The following is a 19452-nucleotide window of genomic DNA, read 5'->3' on the forward strand; positions in this document are numbered from 1 at the left end:
GCGGGGATGTGGCGAACGGCGGCGGGATGCGGCAGCGGCGGGGGGGTGGGGTGGTGGGGGAAAGTATTCTATTTGGGTATCGGGGGTATTTGCGCGAGTACGAGTACTCCCGCAAATACTCGGAATCGGTCCCGATACCGATACTAGTATCGGTATCGGGACAACCCTAATGCCTAGTCATATATGTGAATGTCCGAGTTTTACAATGCCTCATGGGATGTGTATTTCCGCAACAGCTGGAGGGCGGTAATTTGAAGATCCCTGCTCTACACCAAGAACTGAGTGATCAAAGACCACCGATCGCACAGTTCTCGGTCTTTAGTGAGCAGAGAGCCGGTGACTATCAGTCAACGGCTCTCTGCTCTGCCCCTCCAGCACTCACTGGAGCAACAGACTGTGGAGGAAGCGGCTGGCTCAGGCTTTCAGCAGTGTTCTGAGAGGCTAAGCAAGCTGCCAGACAGGTATCTGGGTGGATCCTGACATTATTGTCGGGATTGCTGCAGAGCTTACTCTGGCTCTGTGACGTCAGCTGACAGCGGACTTTAACCCACTGTCGACTGAATCTGCTTCACAGGAGTGCAGAACGAGGTGCACTGCTGTGACCCACAGGAGACGTATGGCAAAAAAAAAGCTTTGGCCCTACTTCTCCTTTAATGATCTGCTTTGGGTGTCAAATACGTCAAGTATGACACATTCTTTATTACTTAAACCATTCTTATCTACATCAAGTCTACTGGAAGAAGGCTGGAACAGGAAACTAAATATACAGGAGGTTTCCAGAGCCGCAGTCACTGATCAGGAAAGACCATATTCTACCATGGCCATTGAAAGGTGATACATATTTCTAAAGCTAGCAGAACCTTACTTCCAGAAAGCTTTTCAGCCCTTTTATAACTGTATGTATTCTATTAATACCAGAAAAAACGGTTAATTAATTGATTAACTTGGTTAATATTAGCATTTGAACATAGGTCCAATTTAAAGAGTACCAATGTACAGTTGTAACAATCTGAGGCTCCACTTCTGAATTGCAATAATAGTGTAGACTTTTTTTCTTGGGGATTAATTTATTATTATTTACTTGTATTGCATTCCTGACAGAGTAGAAGTGTCACGTTAAATTTTACAACAAAGGTGCTGTCAGGTTTACATTAAAGAAAATTACAGGCTTTTCATTAACAGTTTTACCCTCCTGCAGTTATCAGCAGGCAGGAGACAGATCAGCCCCAACGGGGACCTTTAGCTTGACACTAGGGGGAGAATACAACTACCGTATTTATCGGCGTATACCGCGCACTATTTTGCCCTGAAAATCAGGGCAAAATCGTGGGTGCGCGATATACGCCGATACCCGCTTTCCCGCCATGAGTTTGAATACTGCGCCCGCATATAGCGAGCGCAGTACACTCGTGAATCTTCGGCCAGTCTCGGCGCCTCTCGTACTGACGTCCTGACGTCCTGAGCGTACAGGACGTCAGTGCGAGAGGCGCCCGAGCCTGCCCGAAGATTCACGAGTGTACTGCGCTCGCTATATGCGGGCGCAGTATTCAAAGTCGTGGCGGGAAACGAGCGGGAGGACGCCGCCGAAGGACGCCGGACCCGCCGAAGATGGACACCGGACCCGCCGAAGATGGACACCGGACCCGCCGAAGATGGACACCGGACCCGCCGAAGATGGACGCCCGACCCGCCGAAGACGGACCCGCCGACGAGGCCGCAGAAGGACGCCGGACCCGACGAGGCCGCAGATGGACGCCGCGCAAGACATCAAAACTGTAAGTACAAAACAACAAAAAATCTTTTTTTCCCACAGGATTGGGGGCCACTTTGGGGGTGCGCGGTATACGCCAGAGCGCGTTATACCGCGATAAATACGGTAAATACTGTAACTGTGCACATAGCTATCCCATTGGATGCAAGGCTGCATGATCAGAACAACCTAATAAAATGTCCCTAGTACATCACTGGGATGTTAGTCTCCCAGTAAAAAGTGACTCTCAAGGATGACCTTGGCGAGTGGGCATTGATTTATAGCCCCTCCTCCCCGCATCTCATAGCTATCCCCCAAAGTAGGTAAAAGATGACCCGACTTTTTTTTCTGCCGGTGACCAGTTGGTGGTACTGGAGACAATACAGGAAGTTAAACCAAATATGTCCATAGTAAGAGGAGATTCACTTACTTGTCTGTAGACCTCCAAGACAAGATTGTATCAATGCACAGATCTGGGGAAGGGTACAGAAAATTTTCTGCAGCGGATCCCAATGAGCTCAGTGGCCTACATCATCTGTAAATGGAAGAAGTTTGGAATCACCAGGACTCTTCCTAGAGTGGGTCCCCCGGCCAAACTGAGCGATCGGGGGAGAAGGGCCTTAGCAGCACTTCACCAATCAGGCCTGTTCGGTAGAGTGGCCAGAGGAAAGCCACTCCTCAGTAAAAGGTACATGACAGCCCACCTGGAGTTTGCCAAAAGGCAATCGAAGGACTCTCAGACCATGAGAAACAAAGTTATCTGGTCTGATGAAACAAAAATTTAACTCTTTGGCCTGAATAGCAAGCATCATGTCTGGAGGAAATCAGGCACCGCTTATCACCTGGCCAATACCATCCCTACAGTGAAGCATGGTGGTGGTGGTGGCAGCATCATGCTGTGCAGATGTTTTTTTAGCAGCAGGAACTGAAAGACTAGTCAAGATCGAGGGAAAGATGAACGTAGCAATGTGCCGAGACATCCTTGATTAAAACCTTCTCCAGAGCGCTCTGGACCTCAGACTGGGGCGAACGTTCATCTTCCAACAGGACAACGACCTTAAAGTGGATGTAAACCCAAATTTTTTTTTTTTATGTCACAATGTAGGGTATATCATAATATGAGGTGATCCATAGTATAAAAAGTGAGAAATCCACCCCTCCCCCACAGAATACATCCTGGTAATATACAATGACCTGTGGATCACCTCATATTATGATAAACATAACATAACATATGATAAACATGTCCAAGCTAGATATGTAAATAACCTGTCACTCAAAGCAAGGAGAGAGGGAAGGACTTTGTATTTAGACAGGGTTTTATCTGGAAGTCTGTTAATTTTCACTGAACAATAAAAGAGGATTGCTCAGAGCTGGATTAACTCTGTGTAGCAAGACTGGGCACAGATGATAGGAAATCTTATACTCTACATTGTGACATCAAAGATCTGGAGAAATCTGAAAATGGCTGTGTACCAACGCTCCCCATTCAACTTGATGGAGCTTGAGAGGTCCTGCAAAGAAGAATGGGAGAAACTGCCCATAAATAGGTGTGCCAACCTCGTAGCATCATACTCAAAAAGACTCGAGGCTGTAATTGGTGCCAAAGGTGCTCCAACAAAGTATTGAGCAAAGGCTGTGAATACATAAGTATTTATCGTTTTTTATTTTTAATAAATTTGCAATAAATTCTAAAAACGTCTTTCACGTTGTCATTATGGGGTATTGTTTGTAGGATTTTTAGGAAAATAATGAATTTATTCCATTTTAGAAAAAGGCTGTAACATAACAAAATGTGGAAAAAGTGAAACGCTGCTTTCCGGATGCACTGTATCCCTAGATAAATCTATATTATACAGGTCCCCCTATTTAATATACATTTATCTAGGGATACATTTTTTCATAGTGAGATTGATCAGTCTGGCTTTTATTCCTTTTTTTCATGTATGTATGCACCGACAGTTCCCTCATAATAGAATTTTATCTAAGTCCATCATTTACCATATATACTCGAGTATAAGCCGACTTTTTCAGCACATTTTTTTATGCTGGCGGTCTGTCATGCAGTCTTAACTGTTCGGCGGCCATCCACTGTAACAAAGCCCCGCCTCCTCCTCGTCCATGATAGACGGAATACTGATACAATGCTGGGAAACTGAATCAGTGTTCACGGACGAGGAGGAGGCGGGGCTTTGTTTCAGTGGACGGCCGCCGAACAGTTAAGACTGCATGACACAGCGGGAGACCGTAATCAAAAGGTACATGAGGTTGCAAATGGGCACAGTGAGGCTGCAGATGGGCACTCATGATACAGGTGGGCACAGTGAGGCTGCAGATGGGCAATAATGATACAGGTGGGCACTGATGATACAGGTGGGCACAGTGGGGCTGCAAATGGGCACAGGAAGGCTGCAGATGGGCACAGGGAGGTTGCAGATGGGCACTCATGATACAGGTGGTCACAGTGAGGCTGCAGATGGGCACAGTGAGGCTGCAGATGGGCATTAATGATACAGGTGGGCACTGATGATACAGGTGGGCACAGTGGGGCTGCAAATGGGCACAGGAAGGCTGCAGATGGGCACAGGGAGGTTGCAGATGGGCACTAATGATACAGGTGGACACAGTGAGGCTGCAGATGGGCACAGTGAGGCTGCAGATGGGCATTGTTTACCAGTAGCTGCTGCATTTCCCATCCTAGGCTTATACTCAAGTCAAGTTTTCCCAGTTCTTTTGTGGTAAAATTAGGTGCCTCGGCTTATATTCGGGTCGGCTTATACTCGACTATATACAGTAATAACAATTTTGTTTTTTTATTCTGACACATTTTATTCCTTTTTCTTGACTAATTTGTGTTGGGTTAGATATGCCTTTGTATTCTCAACAGAATATATGCTATAGACCTTGAAAATTTATAATTAAGCATTTTATCATTATTTTATATTTTTGATACATTAGGCCCCGTACACACCATAGAATCCATCCGCTGAAAAATCTCAGCGGATCGGTTTCAGCGGATAGATTCTATGGTGTGTACATTCCTGCGGATATTTATCCGCGGGAATTTCACGATTCCAGCAGATAAAAATTTGTAGACATGTCTACAAATCTATCCGCTTGAATCGATCCCAACGGATTGATCCGCTGGTCTGTACAGACTCACCGGATCAATCCATCCGAAGGGATCCCCCGCATGCGTCGTAATGATTCGACGCATGCGTGGAATTCCTTATATGACAGTGTGGCGCTCGTCGCCGCGTCATCATCGCGGCGACGGCTCGACACGTCATCGCAAGGGGATTTCGGCGCGGATTTCGATCCTATGGTGAGTACACTCCATCGAATCCAAATCCGCTGAAATCCTCGAGAGGATTTATCCACGGAAACGGTCCGCGGATAAATCCTCTCGTGTGTACTAGGCCTAAGGGTTACAAAACATAAACTTCCCCCTTTTTTTTCCATGATGGATGCCAACTACTGGGTTACAATGTTATCCAAGACTCAGCAACAGGGCGATATTACACTTAGGGATAGCAACAAATCCCCCCCATATAATATACATTTATCTAGGCATACATTGCACATTTTTTCATATTGAGGTTGAGCCAAGTTTGCCTTTTATTCCTTTTTTTCATTATTCACAGCAGTAGCATCAGGATAAATCTCTGCTGTAGTGTCATTAAACAACCAGTGGGAGGCAGAAGAGTACACAGATCCCAACAGATCCAATACTCAGCCTTGCGCTGGCTGCATCTGCTATTCCTCTCATTTCTCTGGCTGCTGAATACAATCCGCACGTGTACACACCTGCTATTCCTTTATCCGAGCTGCCACTGAGTTTAGAATTCATTAGCTCTAATCCAGCAACTAACTAACTCAAGGATGCCAGCAACCAAGGAGTTGTTAGCGCAGGCAGGGAGAGAGGCCCAGTTCACTTCTGACAAAAAGCCATCATTACGAGGCTTAAAACAACACAGCCAACTGTATGGGGAGCAGAGAACATTAAACATTGATAAGTGAAAACATCTGCTCTCCAAGCTCCCTGCACTTTTCAACAGCCAGTACATTCTATTAGGTTTCTGGACCGATCTACTGTGGTTTGACATTGTTTAAAGAGAATGTATGTGTAAAAATGAAGCGCAACGCGCCATTCCCAGAAGCTGCTTATTACATCTAATACTATCATTAAATTATTCACTTTTTCAAGTAACCATCCCAGACGCGATGTCACAGGTCAAGATCTGCCCTTTCACAAGTTTTCATTATTCTCACCCAAAAAGTCCTTTGGTGCCCACATTTTTATGGTAATTATACATTTTTGGATACGCTACAATTAAAAATGAAAACTGAACCTTATAATGCATACAGGAAACCACCTATTTATGGCTCCTGTTTGGGGAAAGAGGATGGGTGATGGTGCTGGACCCCAGATAGGTACTGGACCCCATGTAGTAAAGCTGAAGCTTCCTTATGGCAATTTTTACATATTTATGTTGGTCCAGCTTGGATCAGTAGAAGTATGTGCTGTATGTATTCTCATATAAGCACTGCGCTATTGAACTAAATATACATGCTGCTACTTAAGATGCAAACAATAAAATAAAGGGTAAAAAAACAATGCAGTGTCAATCTACACAATCACAGTAGCGCAAAAAAAAAAAAACGATAACAGTTATTCAAAAAGTGTCCATAATAAAAATCAAAAAGAATTGTCCATCATAAATAACGATGGACAATTCTTTTTGATTTTGTTATGGACACTTTTTGAATAATTTTTATTGTTCTTTTGTGCTACTGTGATTGTGTAGATTGACACTACATTGTTTTTTACCCTTTATTTTATGTACTGTATGTAGTCTAGGGGTTGACCGATATTGTTTTTTCAGGACCGATACGATACAAGTTTTTCAGCTGCCTTTAAGGCCGATATCAGGTGCCGATATTCTGTAGATTCTGTAGATTTAAAGTTTTTATTTTTACACTGTCCTTTTACATTTTTTTTTATCACTTTTATTACTGTCACAAGGAATGTAAACATCCCTTGTGACAGTAAGGCCGCGTACACACCATTGTTCCAAACCGATGAAAACGGACCGAAGTTCAGTTTCATCGGTCCAAACCATCGGTCTTTTTTCCATCGGACAAAAATTTGAGAACTTGCTTTAAAAATCGAACCGATAGACCGCTGACCGATAGGTCCAAACCGATGGTTAGTACACAAAAGCATCGGTTCAAAACCCGCGCATGCTCAGAATCAAGTCGACGCATGCTTGGAAGCATTGAACTTTGTTTTAGAGCACTTCAGAACTTTGTTAATAATATTTGAGCACAGAGAACTTTATAAGAAGAAAGTTCATTGTGGAATGAGCATTTTTTGGGACACTATAAGAATACATTTCGCTGTCTATTTCATTTATTTTATTATTGCGTGAAGTTTAATATGAACTTAATGGAATTCCATGAATTGGATGCTTGCCTTTATATGAAAAAATGTATTGATTATAGCCACATTGAAAAATAATACTAATAATGTTCTATTTATAGTGACAAAAATCCATATGTACCATCCGACAAATGTATATTTGTGTAAAGCTCTGTTCACACCTAGGCGTATATACGCCTGAAGCGCGACGCCGCAGCAGCCCCTAAGACGCTGGAGGGGTGATTTTACATTGCCCTCTATGGAGATGGTTCACATCTCCACGCCGAACGCCGTACGCCTGAAAACAAGTCCCGGACCTTTTTTTCAGGTGGCTTTCGGCATAGGAGATGTGGACCTGGGGGTAAGCTGCATTCACAATCGCGGCGTTTTGTCACCGCAAATCGCGGTACAAAACGCCGCAATTTGTCGCCGCAATTCGCGGGACAAAACGCCGCGATTAGGTACGCCAAGGTGTGAATGCAGCCTAAGGCTCCTGAGGAAGCGGAAAGTACGAAAAAAATGCGAAACATGTAGAGCCTCTATACATTATACTGTGGATGGTTGGAGATTTTATTGGCAACAAATGAATGTAAAATATGAGTTATTGCATGGTTGTCACAACATAATTTATTCTATAAATATGTAAATGAACTTTGTTTATCTTTGTAATAATTTTTTTTTTAACTTTATAACCTTGACTGGTAATCAGTTACACATACGGAGCCTCCCTCCAATTCCCTATACATAATATGAACTTAAGTTTTAGTTTAATTTATATGTATTTTGATACACACTGTAATGCGCTTGGCTTTATTATGTAAAGAACCATGGGACATGTAGTCCTTAAAAATAGAAAGGAAACATGCCGCATAATTAGGAGCCCCTCCTACCGACTACGGGCATCACAGCCTAAGGGCCAGCTTCCAGTGTCCGCAATGGGTTAACTGCTTCACAAAATAATTTTCATTAAGCTGCCAACGTCTACAGATATCTCTATAAATTTTAAAGGACTATAGTTCCCCTTTAAAATAAGAATGATAAAATCTAAGCAGAAAACAGAATGTTTTTCTCTAAAAATGATAGCAAGCCTTTGAGTGTTGTCTACTGCTAAAGTGCCCGGCACATCCGTGTTTTATATCTATTGATTTAAAGTCCGCCACAAAAACTACCGACAAAAGCTAGAAGATTTGTTTTGATTTCCAGGTTTGTTATGTGCTAAAAGAATTCCGACTTGCCATGCTCCCCCTGGATTATGTGTCAATAAGAGGAACGTTGAGTGATATCTATGGAGAATGTTCGTGAATAAATGTGTAGGCATCATCTCGATCGGTTTCTCAAACCCCATTTACACTGATTGTGGAAATAATCACTGCTGGGCCTTCTCTCTTTCTTGGGAATAAGGCAGTCTAGATTGCTCAGACCTGGAGGAAGCCTAGCAAAGGTTTTCTCATTCTTATCAATGGATATGATGCATTAAAATAGTCAGTGAACCTAGATCAGGACTTCAAGAGAACCAGTCATGGCTGAGCTTTAACACTAATATAAACGTTTAGGGTCCATTTACATTTGCGTGGTGTCTTAATTCAGGTGTGTTATGTCAAGCGTAAACGTGTGTTGCATTAAAAACTAATGGCCTTCCACATTATCATTACTGTGGCTCAAATTTTTATAGTTTCATCACTCAGACTCTGCCAGTTGGGCCTGGTGGAGGGCCTGGTTCCCACTGTGGTGGAGAGTACTCTCCTTAGGCAGGCCATAGATGGTGCAAATTTCTTTCCTGCAACCACGGGTAGCAGGAAAGAAATTGATTTTCCCATCAACACAGTCAGTGCTGACGGGAATCCCTGCTGCCGAACAATTGTCTGCTGGGAAGCTGTCATTGCCAGGAGAAGAAAGTGATTATTGTTAGGCCTCGTACACACGACCGGATCTATCCGCTGGGATTTATCCGCAGATCAGTTCCAGCGGATAGATCCAGTGGTGTGTACGTCCGAGCGGACATTTATCGACGGAAACAATTCCAGCCGACGGATTTCCAGAGGATAAAAATTTCTTAGCATGCTAAGAAATCTATCCGCTGGAATCCTGTCCAGCGGATTGATCCGGTGGTCTGTACAGACTCACCGGATCAATCCGTCCGCTCCTCTCCCTCGCATGCGTCGTAATGATTCGACGCATGCGTGGAAGTCTTTATCTTCCAGCGTCACGCACGTCGCCGCGTCATCATCGCGGCGACGGCGCGACACGTCACCGCGGATGGATTACGCGCGGATTTCGATCTGATGGTTAGTACAACCATCAGCTCAAAATCCGCCACAGGATTTACACGCGGCCCGACTGTCAGTTGGCATTGGTCATTTCTATAGAAACCAGCCGACATTTAGCCCGTGTGTACTGAAGCCGGTCTGACATGACAGAAAAACGTCTGCCAACTGGCAGGGGGGCCATCTGTAAGCTGTAAGGTTTTTTTCCGTACAGACCTGCCGATGATAGAAAACCACGGCTACTTAAGGACCTCACAGGGCCAGAGGAGATTTATAGGCTTACAACTTACAGATGTCCTCCAGCCCTGTGAGCACCTCCAGCGGCCGTGGTTTTCTATCATCAGCGGGGACACTATGCAGATTTGGATTTGATGAGATATGTACGTTTAAGTGTGAGTTGTGATAACATTTTTAATAAACTGCCCATTGCTGCACTAGATGGCACTTCCCCTTCTATACTGGTAGCGGAGCGGTGGGGGAAATTCCATGTGATTGTGACAGCAATCACACAGCATTCCTGTTCAAATCGCATGCGATTCTTTTCAGTGCGATGTGAGCATGGACTCAAATCGCACCTCAAAAGGTATTGGTACTCCGTATCGGCAAGTGCTTGACCAAAAGTATCGGTACTCGTAGTCGATGATAAAAAAATGGTATTGGTGCAACCCTACTGTTTACTTTCCCTTTTCAAGGATGACATATCCCATGGTACCTTGCTACCAGTAAGCATCGATTCCTGTTCTGACTCCATCTCCTAAAACTCCTCCTCTCAGCGCCTCTGTAGTTCAGAAATCAGGCTCTGTGAAATGACACAGCAGCAGGGCTTTTTTTCTCAAACAATAGGTGCTGGAACTTAACCACAACCCCACAAACCCCTCCCCCTATACACACCCTCCAAATCACATCAAATAGTGGGTGTGGTCAGTCAAATTTCACGAAAACAGTAGGAGGGTCTTAAAGGGGCATTAAATACCAGGATTGCATCACATACAGAGTTCAGAGCTGTCACTTGTAAACACAGAAACCAGACTTCTGTGTTTACAAGTGATTGTAGTGAGCAGGCACCAAAGGGTCTGAGCCAGAGGTGGTGGAAATGAGTTCCACCAAGTTCCCCCTGAAAAAAAAGCCTTGCACAGCAGTGCTACTCACAGAGCATAGTAAATACAGGTCACAGAAGGGAGTAAATGTGTGAGGATCTTCACAGAAAATGTACAAATTTCAAGATTGTTCAGAGCAATGGGAGTAGGCTATAAATAATTGATAGTTACATTATAAAAGAAGGCTATGACGAAACGCCGAGGGTAGGCCTATGACGGCGCATGCGCCGTTCGTAAAACACGTCAATCACGTCAGGTCATCACACATTAGCATAAAACACGCCCCCTCTTCCACATTTGAATTACGTGGGCTTACGCCGGCCCCATTTTCTTAGAGCATTTGCTTAAATGACAGTGGGGTAGATTCAGAGAGAATTTACGCTGGCGTATCTATAGATACGCCGCGTAAATTAAAATCTGCGCCGGCGTATCTTCTTTCTGTATTCAGAAAGCAAGATACGCCGACATTAGCCTAAGATACGACTGGCATAAGTCTCTTACGCCGTCGTATCTTAGGGTGCATTCTCACGCTGGCCGCTAGGTGGCGCTCCCGTCGTTTTCGGCGTAGATTATGCAAATTACCTAGTTACGCCGATTCACAAACGTACGTGCGCCCGGTGGTAGTCTTTTACGTCGTTTGCGTAAGTGTTTTCGGCGTAACGTTGCTCCTGCTATTAGGTGGCGCAGCCAATGTTAAGTATGGACGTCGTTCCCGCTTCGAAACCAATACGTCGTTGCGCCGTACTTGAGAGCAATGCACACTGGGATATGTACACGGACGGCGCATGCCGTAAAACACGTCAATCACGTCAGGTCATAACACATTAGCATAAAACTTCCCCTTCCACATTTGAATTACGCGGGCTTACGCCGGCCCCATTTACGCTACGCCCCCGCAACTTACGGAGCAAGTGCTTTGTGAATACTGCACTTGCTCCTGTAAGTTGAGTCGACGTAGCGTAAATACAATACGCTGCGCCGCCGTAACTAGGCGCGCAGGTACCTGAATCTGCCCCATTGATTTGATCGACAGCAGCACTGCGCTGCTATGAATCGTCCAATCTTTATTGCAAAAGATACATGCATTGCCTCTTCTTTAATAAAATATACTTACCTGCCTATTTGCAGTTACAGTGTCTGTGAAATGTACACTAAGCTGCACATGCGCAGCTCAATGTGCTGGGATGAATGTACATCCTGAACTGGCCAATCTCTATTTTCATCCAGTGCATCCACTCCCCCCACAGTTAGAAAACACAGGAGGACATTTAACCCCTTGATCGCCCGTTGTTAACCCGTTCCCCACCAGTGTCATTTATACAGTGACAGTGCATTTTTTTTAGCACTGATCACTGTATTGGTGTCACTGGTCCCCAAAAAGTGTCACTCAGTGTCAGATTTGTCTGTCACAGTCCCACAAAAGATCGCTGATTGTCGCCATTACTAGCCAAAAAAAAAAAAGTCCACACCCAGAAAAACTGAGAAGATGCTGGTGCTGACGGACCTCGGACCATTGAAGCAAAAGGAAGTATTGCAGATGTTGGTTACGCTGTAAAGTGGTTGTAAACCTCTAACATGAAAAATGAGCGAAGCATTTCCTTCTATAGTGTGTATAGTGTGCCTCAATCCAAAGCACATGTCTGCAGTCTTGTTCCTCTGACATCTGCATGAATAATTTCTGACAGGTTGTGCCAACTCCAAGTACTTGAGGGGGATGGGGAGCAGGTGATTGACAGCCTAAGTTTTGCATGTTTTTTTCTATTAGATTGTGTAGAGGGGGTTGTGTCCATTCCCTCCACTCAGGTCTCAGATTACACTCAGCTCTATATTGTGCAGTGTGTGACATCAGATTTCCACCCTGATGATCAGAAATACTGTGTAAACTGTATACTCTGAACAGCTGTGGATAAAAGAGGGCTGCAGATAAACAGGAACAACTTATGGAAGAGGAATTTTTTATCTCTGTGTATCACCTAAGGCCAGTCACCCCACTGGGTATGTGTAAGGGTTTACAAAAAAAGTGGAACTTTCGCCTTTAAGTACTTGTGACCCCCTGTCACATTTGGCATGTCATTTTTTTGAGGGGAGAGTGGGTACCTAGTTTTCATAGGTACCCAGCTCCCACTTCCTCTCCTGTCGCTGCGGCGCCTAGCAGAAGTTCACATCTCCCCCTCCCTCCCTGCAATCTTCTGGGACACATCACAGGTCCCAGCAAATTGTCCGGCCATTCATATCGGACAGCGTGGCTCGCGCATGCGCAGTGCGCGCTAAACTGTGAAGTCACAGCCCACACTTGCAATGCTGTAACTATGTGATCACTGATTAAAAGGGTTGAAAAGTTTAAAAAAATATATATATTTAAATAACAAACATATCATACTTACCTCCTCTGTGCAGTTCATTTTGCACAGAGTGGCCCAGTCCTCGTCTTCTGGGGTCTCTCGGCTCCTCCCCGCAAAAGCTAACCCCCCTTTTGGGAAGCACTCTCCCAAGGGGGTTAGCTTGCGGGCGCGCTCCTGTGTAAGACAGTGGCGGCCATAGCCGCGAAGTGTATCACTCGGCCCCGCCCCTGGGCCCATAGGATGCATTAAGGTGAAAAAAACGGAAGGTTTAAACCCATTTTTTGCATATCCTGGTGTGCTGGTGACATTACTGTCTGTGACTGTGTACGGTTCCAGCCGGTGGTCGCTTCAGCACCCAATTAAAAATACAGCCAGTTCTGCAGGAACGTGTGCGTTAGGAATATTGCATTGGCCCACATGCAATGCTGGCGCCGCAGAGAGGCGAGGGAGAGAAGCGAGACTTCGGGCGGCCGCGTGGCTGGACCGTGGGACAGGTAAGTGTTTGTTTGTTAAAAATCAGCAGCTACACTTTTTTTAGCTACTGACTTTTAAATGGGTGGAACTCCGCTTTAAGGTCAATGTTCCAATAATAACATAATGGGGTAGATTCAGTAAGATATGCGCATTTTTTACGTAGGCGCAGGGCACCGTTTTTGCCCTGCGCCCCCGCAAATTTTCTGCGCTACCTGCGATTCACGGAGCAGTAGCTCTGTAAATTGCGTGGGCGCTCCGGCAAAATGCCCGGCGTAAGCGCGCGCAATTTAAATGATCCCGTAGGGGGCGGGAATCATTTAAATTAGGCGCGTTCCCGCGCTGATCGTAGAGCACATGTTCCGTCTGGAAACTTTCCCGACGTGCATTGCGGCAAATGACGTCGCAAGGACCTCATTTGCTTCAAAGTGAACGCGAATGGCGTCCAGCGCCATTCACGAATCACTTACGCAAACTACGTAAAGTTCAAATTTCGCGACGCGGGAACGACGGGTATACGTAACATTGGCTGCCCCTGCTAATAGCAGGGGCAGTCTTATGCGAAAACCGCTGTACGCAAACGACGTAAACTGCGTACGCAGGGCTCGCGTAACGTTGTGAATCGGCACTAGTATGCAATTTGCATACTATACGCTGAGCACAACGGGAACGCCACCTAGCGGCCATCGCAAGAATGCAGCCTAAGATATGCGGGCATAAGAGCCTTATGCCACGCATATCTTATGCTGTAGTCGGCGTAACGAGCTCTCTGAATCAGGAGAACTCGTTACGCCGGGGCAAGTAAGCAATTGCGCTGCGTAACTATGGTTATGCAGGCGCAATTGCTCTTTGAATCTGGGCCAATATGTGGTCACTGAAAATACACTATAGTGCACAACACAGGGTGGCTTACCGTCATCATTATCCTTCCGCAAGTGGTCAATCATATACTGGATGGGATCTTCTGGTCTGTCAATGAGGAGCTTTTGCACCATTTTCTGAAAAATATTATTTGCCATAATTATAGAGACAGCAGTACATAGAATCGCTCACTTCGATCCCTTCCCAAAAGTGCTGACAATGTGAGGCCTCTGCCAAAGTGAAATACACACAATATCAGGACCAATTGGGCTTTATGACCTCTTGAAAATCATTATTGTCCTGGGTGCCGAGTACATTTCAGCACATGAATTAGGACCTTCATTATTAAGGTGAATACGAACAGCCTTTATTTACTTCCCTGGTGAAGGATGTTTATTTTAGAGGAGTAATTATGAAGTTATCCTTCAATTTGCATATAAACACTAACCATCTTACTTGAGTTTATGAATGAAGCCTGCATCTGTTATTTTCAGGATTCATTCACACAGAAGTTGCTATCAGAGGGGAACCCCCAAACCTGGCAGATTACTCCCGGGGAGGGATTCCAGCAACTTTATGCTCCAGAACCAGATGAGTGGCTAGTCATAGTCACATGTGCAATCCTTTTTTTTTCTTGGTGTTTTCATATGGATCCAAGATCTGTTCTCATAAATCAACCACTCACACATATAAAATCCTGGTAAAAAGAAACCCACAATTTATTATTTATTTATTATAGATATGATAGAGCCTACACCAGGGGTCCTCAAACTTTTTAAACAGGGGGCCAGGTCACAGTCCCTCAGACTGTTGGGGGGCCGGACTATAGTTTAAATAAATATGAACCTATGCACACATCTTATTTGAAGTGCAAAAAAAACAGGAACAATACAATATTTTAAATAAAGAACAATTTTTATCAACATAAACTTATTAGTATTTCACAGACTCCCCTCATCACGGAACCCCTCCCCATCACAGACTCCCCTCATCACGGAACCCCTCCCCATCACAGACTCCCCTCATCACGGAACCCCTCCCCATCACAGACTCCCCTCATCACGGAACCCCTCCCCATCACAGACTCCCCTCATCACGGAACCCCTCCCCATCACAGACTCCCCTCATCACGGAACCCCTCCCCAACACAGATCCCCCTCATCACGGAACACCTCCCCAACACAGACCCCCCTCATCACGGAACCCCTCCCCATCACAGACTCCCCTCATCACGGAACCCCTCCCCAACACAGATCCCCCTCATCACAGAACCCCTCCCCAACACAAATCCCCCTCATCACGGAACACCCCCCCAACACACATCCCCCTCATCACGGAACACCTCTCCAACACAGATCCCCCTCATCACGGAACACCTCCCCAACACCTCCCCAACACAGACCCCCCTCATCACGGAACCCCTCCCCATCACAGACTCCCCTCATCACGGAACACCTCCCCAACACAGATCCCCCTCATCACAGAACCCCTCCCCAACACAAATCCCCCTCATCACGGAACACCCCCCCAACACACATCCCCCTCATCACGGAACACCTCTCCAACACAGATCCCCCTCATCACGGAACACCTCCCCAACACCTCCCCAACACAGATCCCCCTCATCACAGAACCCCTCCCCAACACAGATCCCCCTCATCACGGAACACCTCCCCAACACAGATCCCCCTCATCACAGAACCCCTCCCCAACACAGATCCCCCTCATCACGGAACACCTCCCCATCACAGATCCCCCTCATCACGGAACACCTCCCCAACACAGATCCCCCTCATCACAGAACCCCTCCCCAACACAGATCCCCCTCATCACGGAACACCTCCCCATCACAGATCCCCCTCATCACGGAACACCTCCCCAACACAGATCCCCCTCATCACAGAACCCCTCCCCAACACAGATCCCCCTCATCACAGAACACCTCCCCAACACAGATCCCCCTCATCACGGAACACCTCCCCAACACAGATCCCCCTTATCACGGAACCCCTCCCCAACACAGATCCCCCTCATCACGGAACACCTCCCCATCACAGATCCCCCTCATCACGGAACCCCTCCCCAACACAGATCCCCCTCATCATGGAACACCTCCCCATCACAGATCCCCCTCATCACGGAACACCTCCCCAACACAGATCCCCCTCATCACAGAACCGCTCCCCAACACAGATCCCCCTCATCACAGAACACCTCCCCAACACAGATCCCCCTCATCACGGAACACCTCCCCAACACAGATCCCCCTCATCACAGAACCCCTTCCCAACACAGATCCCCCTCATCACGGAACCCCTCCCCATCACAGATCCCCCTCATCACGGAACCCCTCCCCAACACAGATCCCCCTCATCACGGAACACCTCCCCAACACAGATCCCCCTCATCACGGAACACCTCCCCAACACAGATCCCCCTCATCACGGAACACCTCCCCAACACAGATCCCCCTCATCACGGAACACCTCCCCAACACAGATCCCCCTCATCACGGAACACCTCCCCAACACAGATCCCCCTCATCACGGAACACCTCCCCAACACAGATCCCCCTCATCACGGAACACCTCCCCAACACCTCCCCAACACAGATCCCCCTCATCACAGAACCCCTCCCCAACACAGATCCCCCTCATCACGGAACACCTCCCCAACACAGATCCCCCTCATCACAGAACCCCTCCCCAACACAGATCCCCCTCATCACGGAACACCTCCCCATCACAGATCCCCCTCATCACGGAACACCTCCCCAACACAGATCCCCCTCATCACAGAACCCCTCCCCAACACAGATCCCTCTCATCACGGAACACCTCCCCATCACAGATCCCCCTCATCACGGAACACCTCCCCAACACAGATCCCCCTCATCACAGAACCCCTCCCCAACACAGATCCCCCTCATCACAGAACACCTCCCCAACACAGATCCCCCTCATCACGGAACACCTCCCCAACACAGATCCCCCTTATCACGGAACCCCTCCCCAACACAGATCCCCCTCATCACGGAACACCTCCCCATCACAGATCCCCCTCATCACGGAACCCCTCCCCAACACAGATCCCCCTCATCATGGAACACCTCCCCATCACAGATCCCCCTCATCACGGAACACCTCCCCAACACAGATCCCCCTCATCACAGAACCGCTCCCCAACACAGATCCCCCTCATCACAGAACACCTCCCCAACACAGATCCCCCTCATCACGGAACACCTCCCCAACACAGATCCCCCTCATCACAGAACCCCTTCCCAACACAGATCCCCCTCATCACGGAACCCCTCCCCATCACAGATCCCCCTCATCACGGAACCCCTCCCCAACACAGATCCCCCTCATCACGGAACACCTCCCCAACACAGATCCCCCTCATCACGGAACACCTCCCCAACACAGATCCCCCTCATCACGGAACACCTCCCCAACACAGATCCCCCTCATCACGGAACACCTCCCCAACACAGATCCCCCTCATCACGGAACACCTCCCCAACACAGATCCCCCTCATCACGGAACACCTCCCCAACACAGATCCCCCTCATCACGGAACACCTCCCCAACACCTCCCCAACACAGATCCCCCTCATCACAGAACCCCTCCCCAACACAGATCCCCCTCATCACGGAACACCTCCCCAACACAGATCCCCCTCATCACAGAACCCCTCCCCAACACAGATCCCCCTCATCACGGAACACCTCCCCATCACAGATCCCCCTCATCACGGAACACCTCCCCAACACAGATCCCCCTCATCACGGAACCCCTCCCCAACACAGATCCCTCTCATCACGGAACACCTCCCCATCACAGATCCCCCTCATCACGGAACACCTCCCCAACACAGATCCCCCTCATCACAGAACCCCTCCCCAACACAGATCCCCCTCATCACAGAACACCTCCCCAACACAGATCCCCCTCATCACGGAACACCTCCCCAACACAGATCCCCCTTATCACAGAACCCCTCCCCAACACAGATCCCCCTCATCACGGAACACCTCCCCATCACAGATCCCCCTCATCACAGAACCCCTCCCCAACACAGATCCCCCTCATCACAGAACCCCTCCCCAACACAGATCCCCCTCATCACGGAACACCTCCCCAACACAGATCCCCCTCATCACAGAACCCCTCCCCAACACAGATCCCCCTCATCACAGAACACCTCCCCAACACAGATCCCCCTCATCACGGAACACCTCCCCAACACAGATCCCCCTCATCACAGAACCCCTTCCCAACACAGATCCCCCTCATCACGGAACCCCTCCCCATCACAGATCCCCCTCATCACGGAACCCCTCCCCAACACAGATCCCCCTCATCACGGAACACCTCCCCAACACAGATCCCCCTCATCACGGAACACCTCCCCAACACAGATCCCCCTCATCACGGAACACCTCCCCAACACAGATCCCCCTCATCACGGAACACCTCCCCAACACAGATCCCCCTCATCACGGAACACCTCCCCAACACAGATCCCCCTCATCACGGAACACCTCCCCAACACCTCCCCAACACAGATCCCCCTCATCACAGAACCCCTCCCCAACACAGATCCCCCTCATCACGGAACACCTCCCCAACACAGATCCCCCTCATCACGGAACACCTCCCCAACACAGATCCCCCTCATCACAGAACCCCTCCCCAACACAGATCCCCCTCATCACGGAACACCTCCCCATCACAGATCCCCCTCATCACGGAACACCTCCCCAACACAGATCCCCCTCATTACAGAACCCCTCCCCAACACAGATCCCTCTCATCACGGAACACCTCCCCATCACAGATCCCCCTCATCACGGAACACCTCCCCAACACAGATCCCCCTCATCACAGAACCCCTCCCCAACACAGATCCCCCTCATCACAGAACACCTCCCCAACACAGATCCCCCTCATCACGGAACACCTCCCCAACACAGATCCCCCTTATCACAGAACCCCTCCCCAACACAGATCCCCCTCATCACGGAACACCTCCCCATCACAGATCCCCCTCATCACAGAACCCCTCCCCAACACAGATCCCCCTCATCACGGAACACCTCCCCATCACAGATCCCCCTCATCACGGAACACCTCCCCAACACAGATCCCCCTCATCACAGAACCCCTCCCCAACACAGATCCCCCTCATCACAGAACACCTCCCCAACACAGATCCCCCTCATCACGGAACACCTCCCC

At 47.9% G+C, this 19452-nt stretch overlaps 1 protein-coding gene across 1 annotated transcript in view; it reads right to left on the reverse strand.

The window, feature by feature from the left end:
* The window catches only part of AK8 (adenylate kinase 8), a 181588-nt gene that overhangs the window by 160395 nt on the left and 1741 nt on the right, over positions 1-19452 (reverse strand). Inside the window, exon 2 of the mRNA XM_040324427.1 lies at positions 14260-14344. Coding sequence (XP_040180361.1) covers positions 14260-14344 — 85 coding nt within the window. The remainder of the gene's footprint in view (positions 1-14259; positions 14345-19452) is intronic.

The sequence above is a fragment of the Rana temporaria genome, chromosome 9 (assembly GCF_905171775.1).
Source record: "Rana temporaria chromosome 9, aRanTem1.1, whole genome shotgun sequence".
Lineage (NCBI taxonomy): Eukaryota > Metazoa > Chordata > Amphibia > Anura > Ranidae > Rana > Rana temporaria.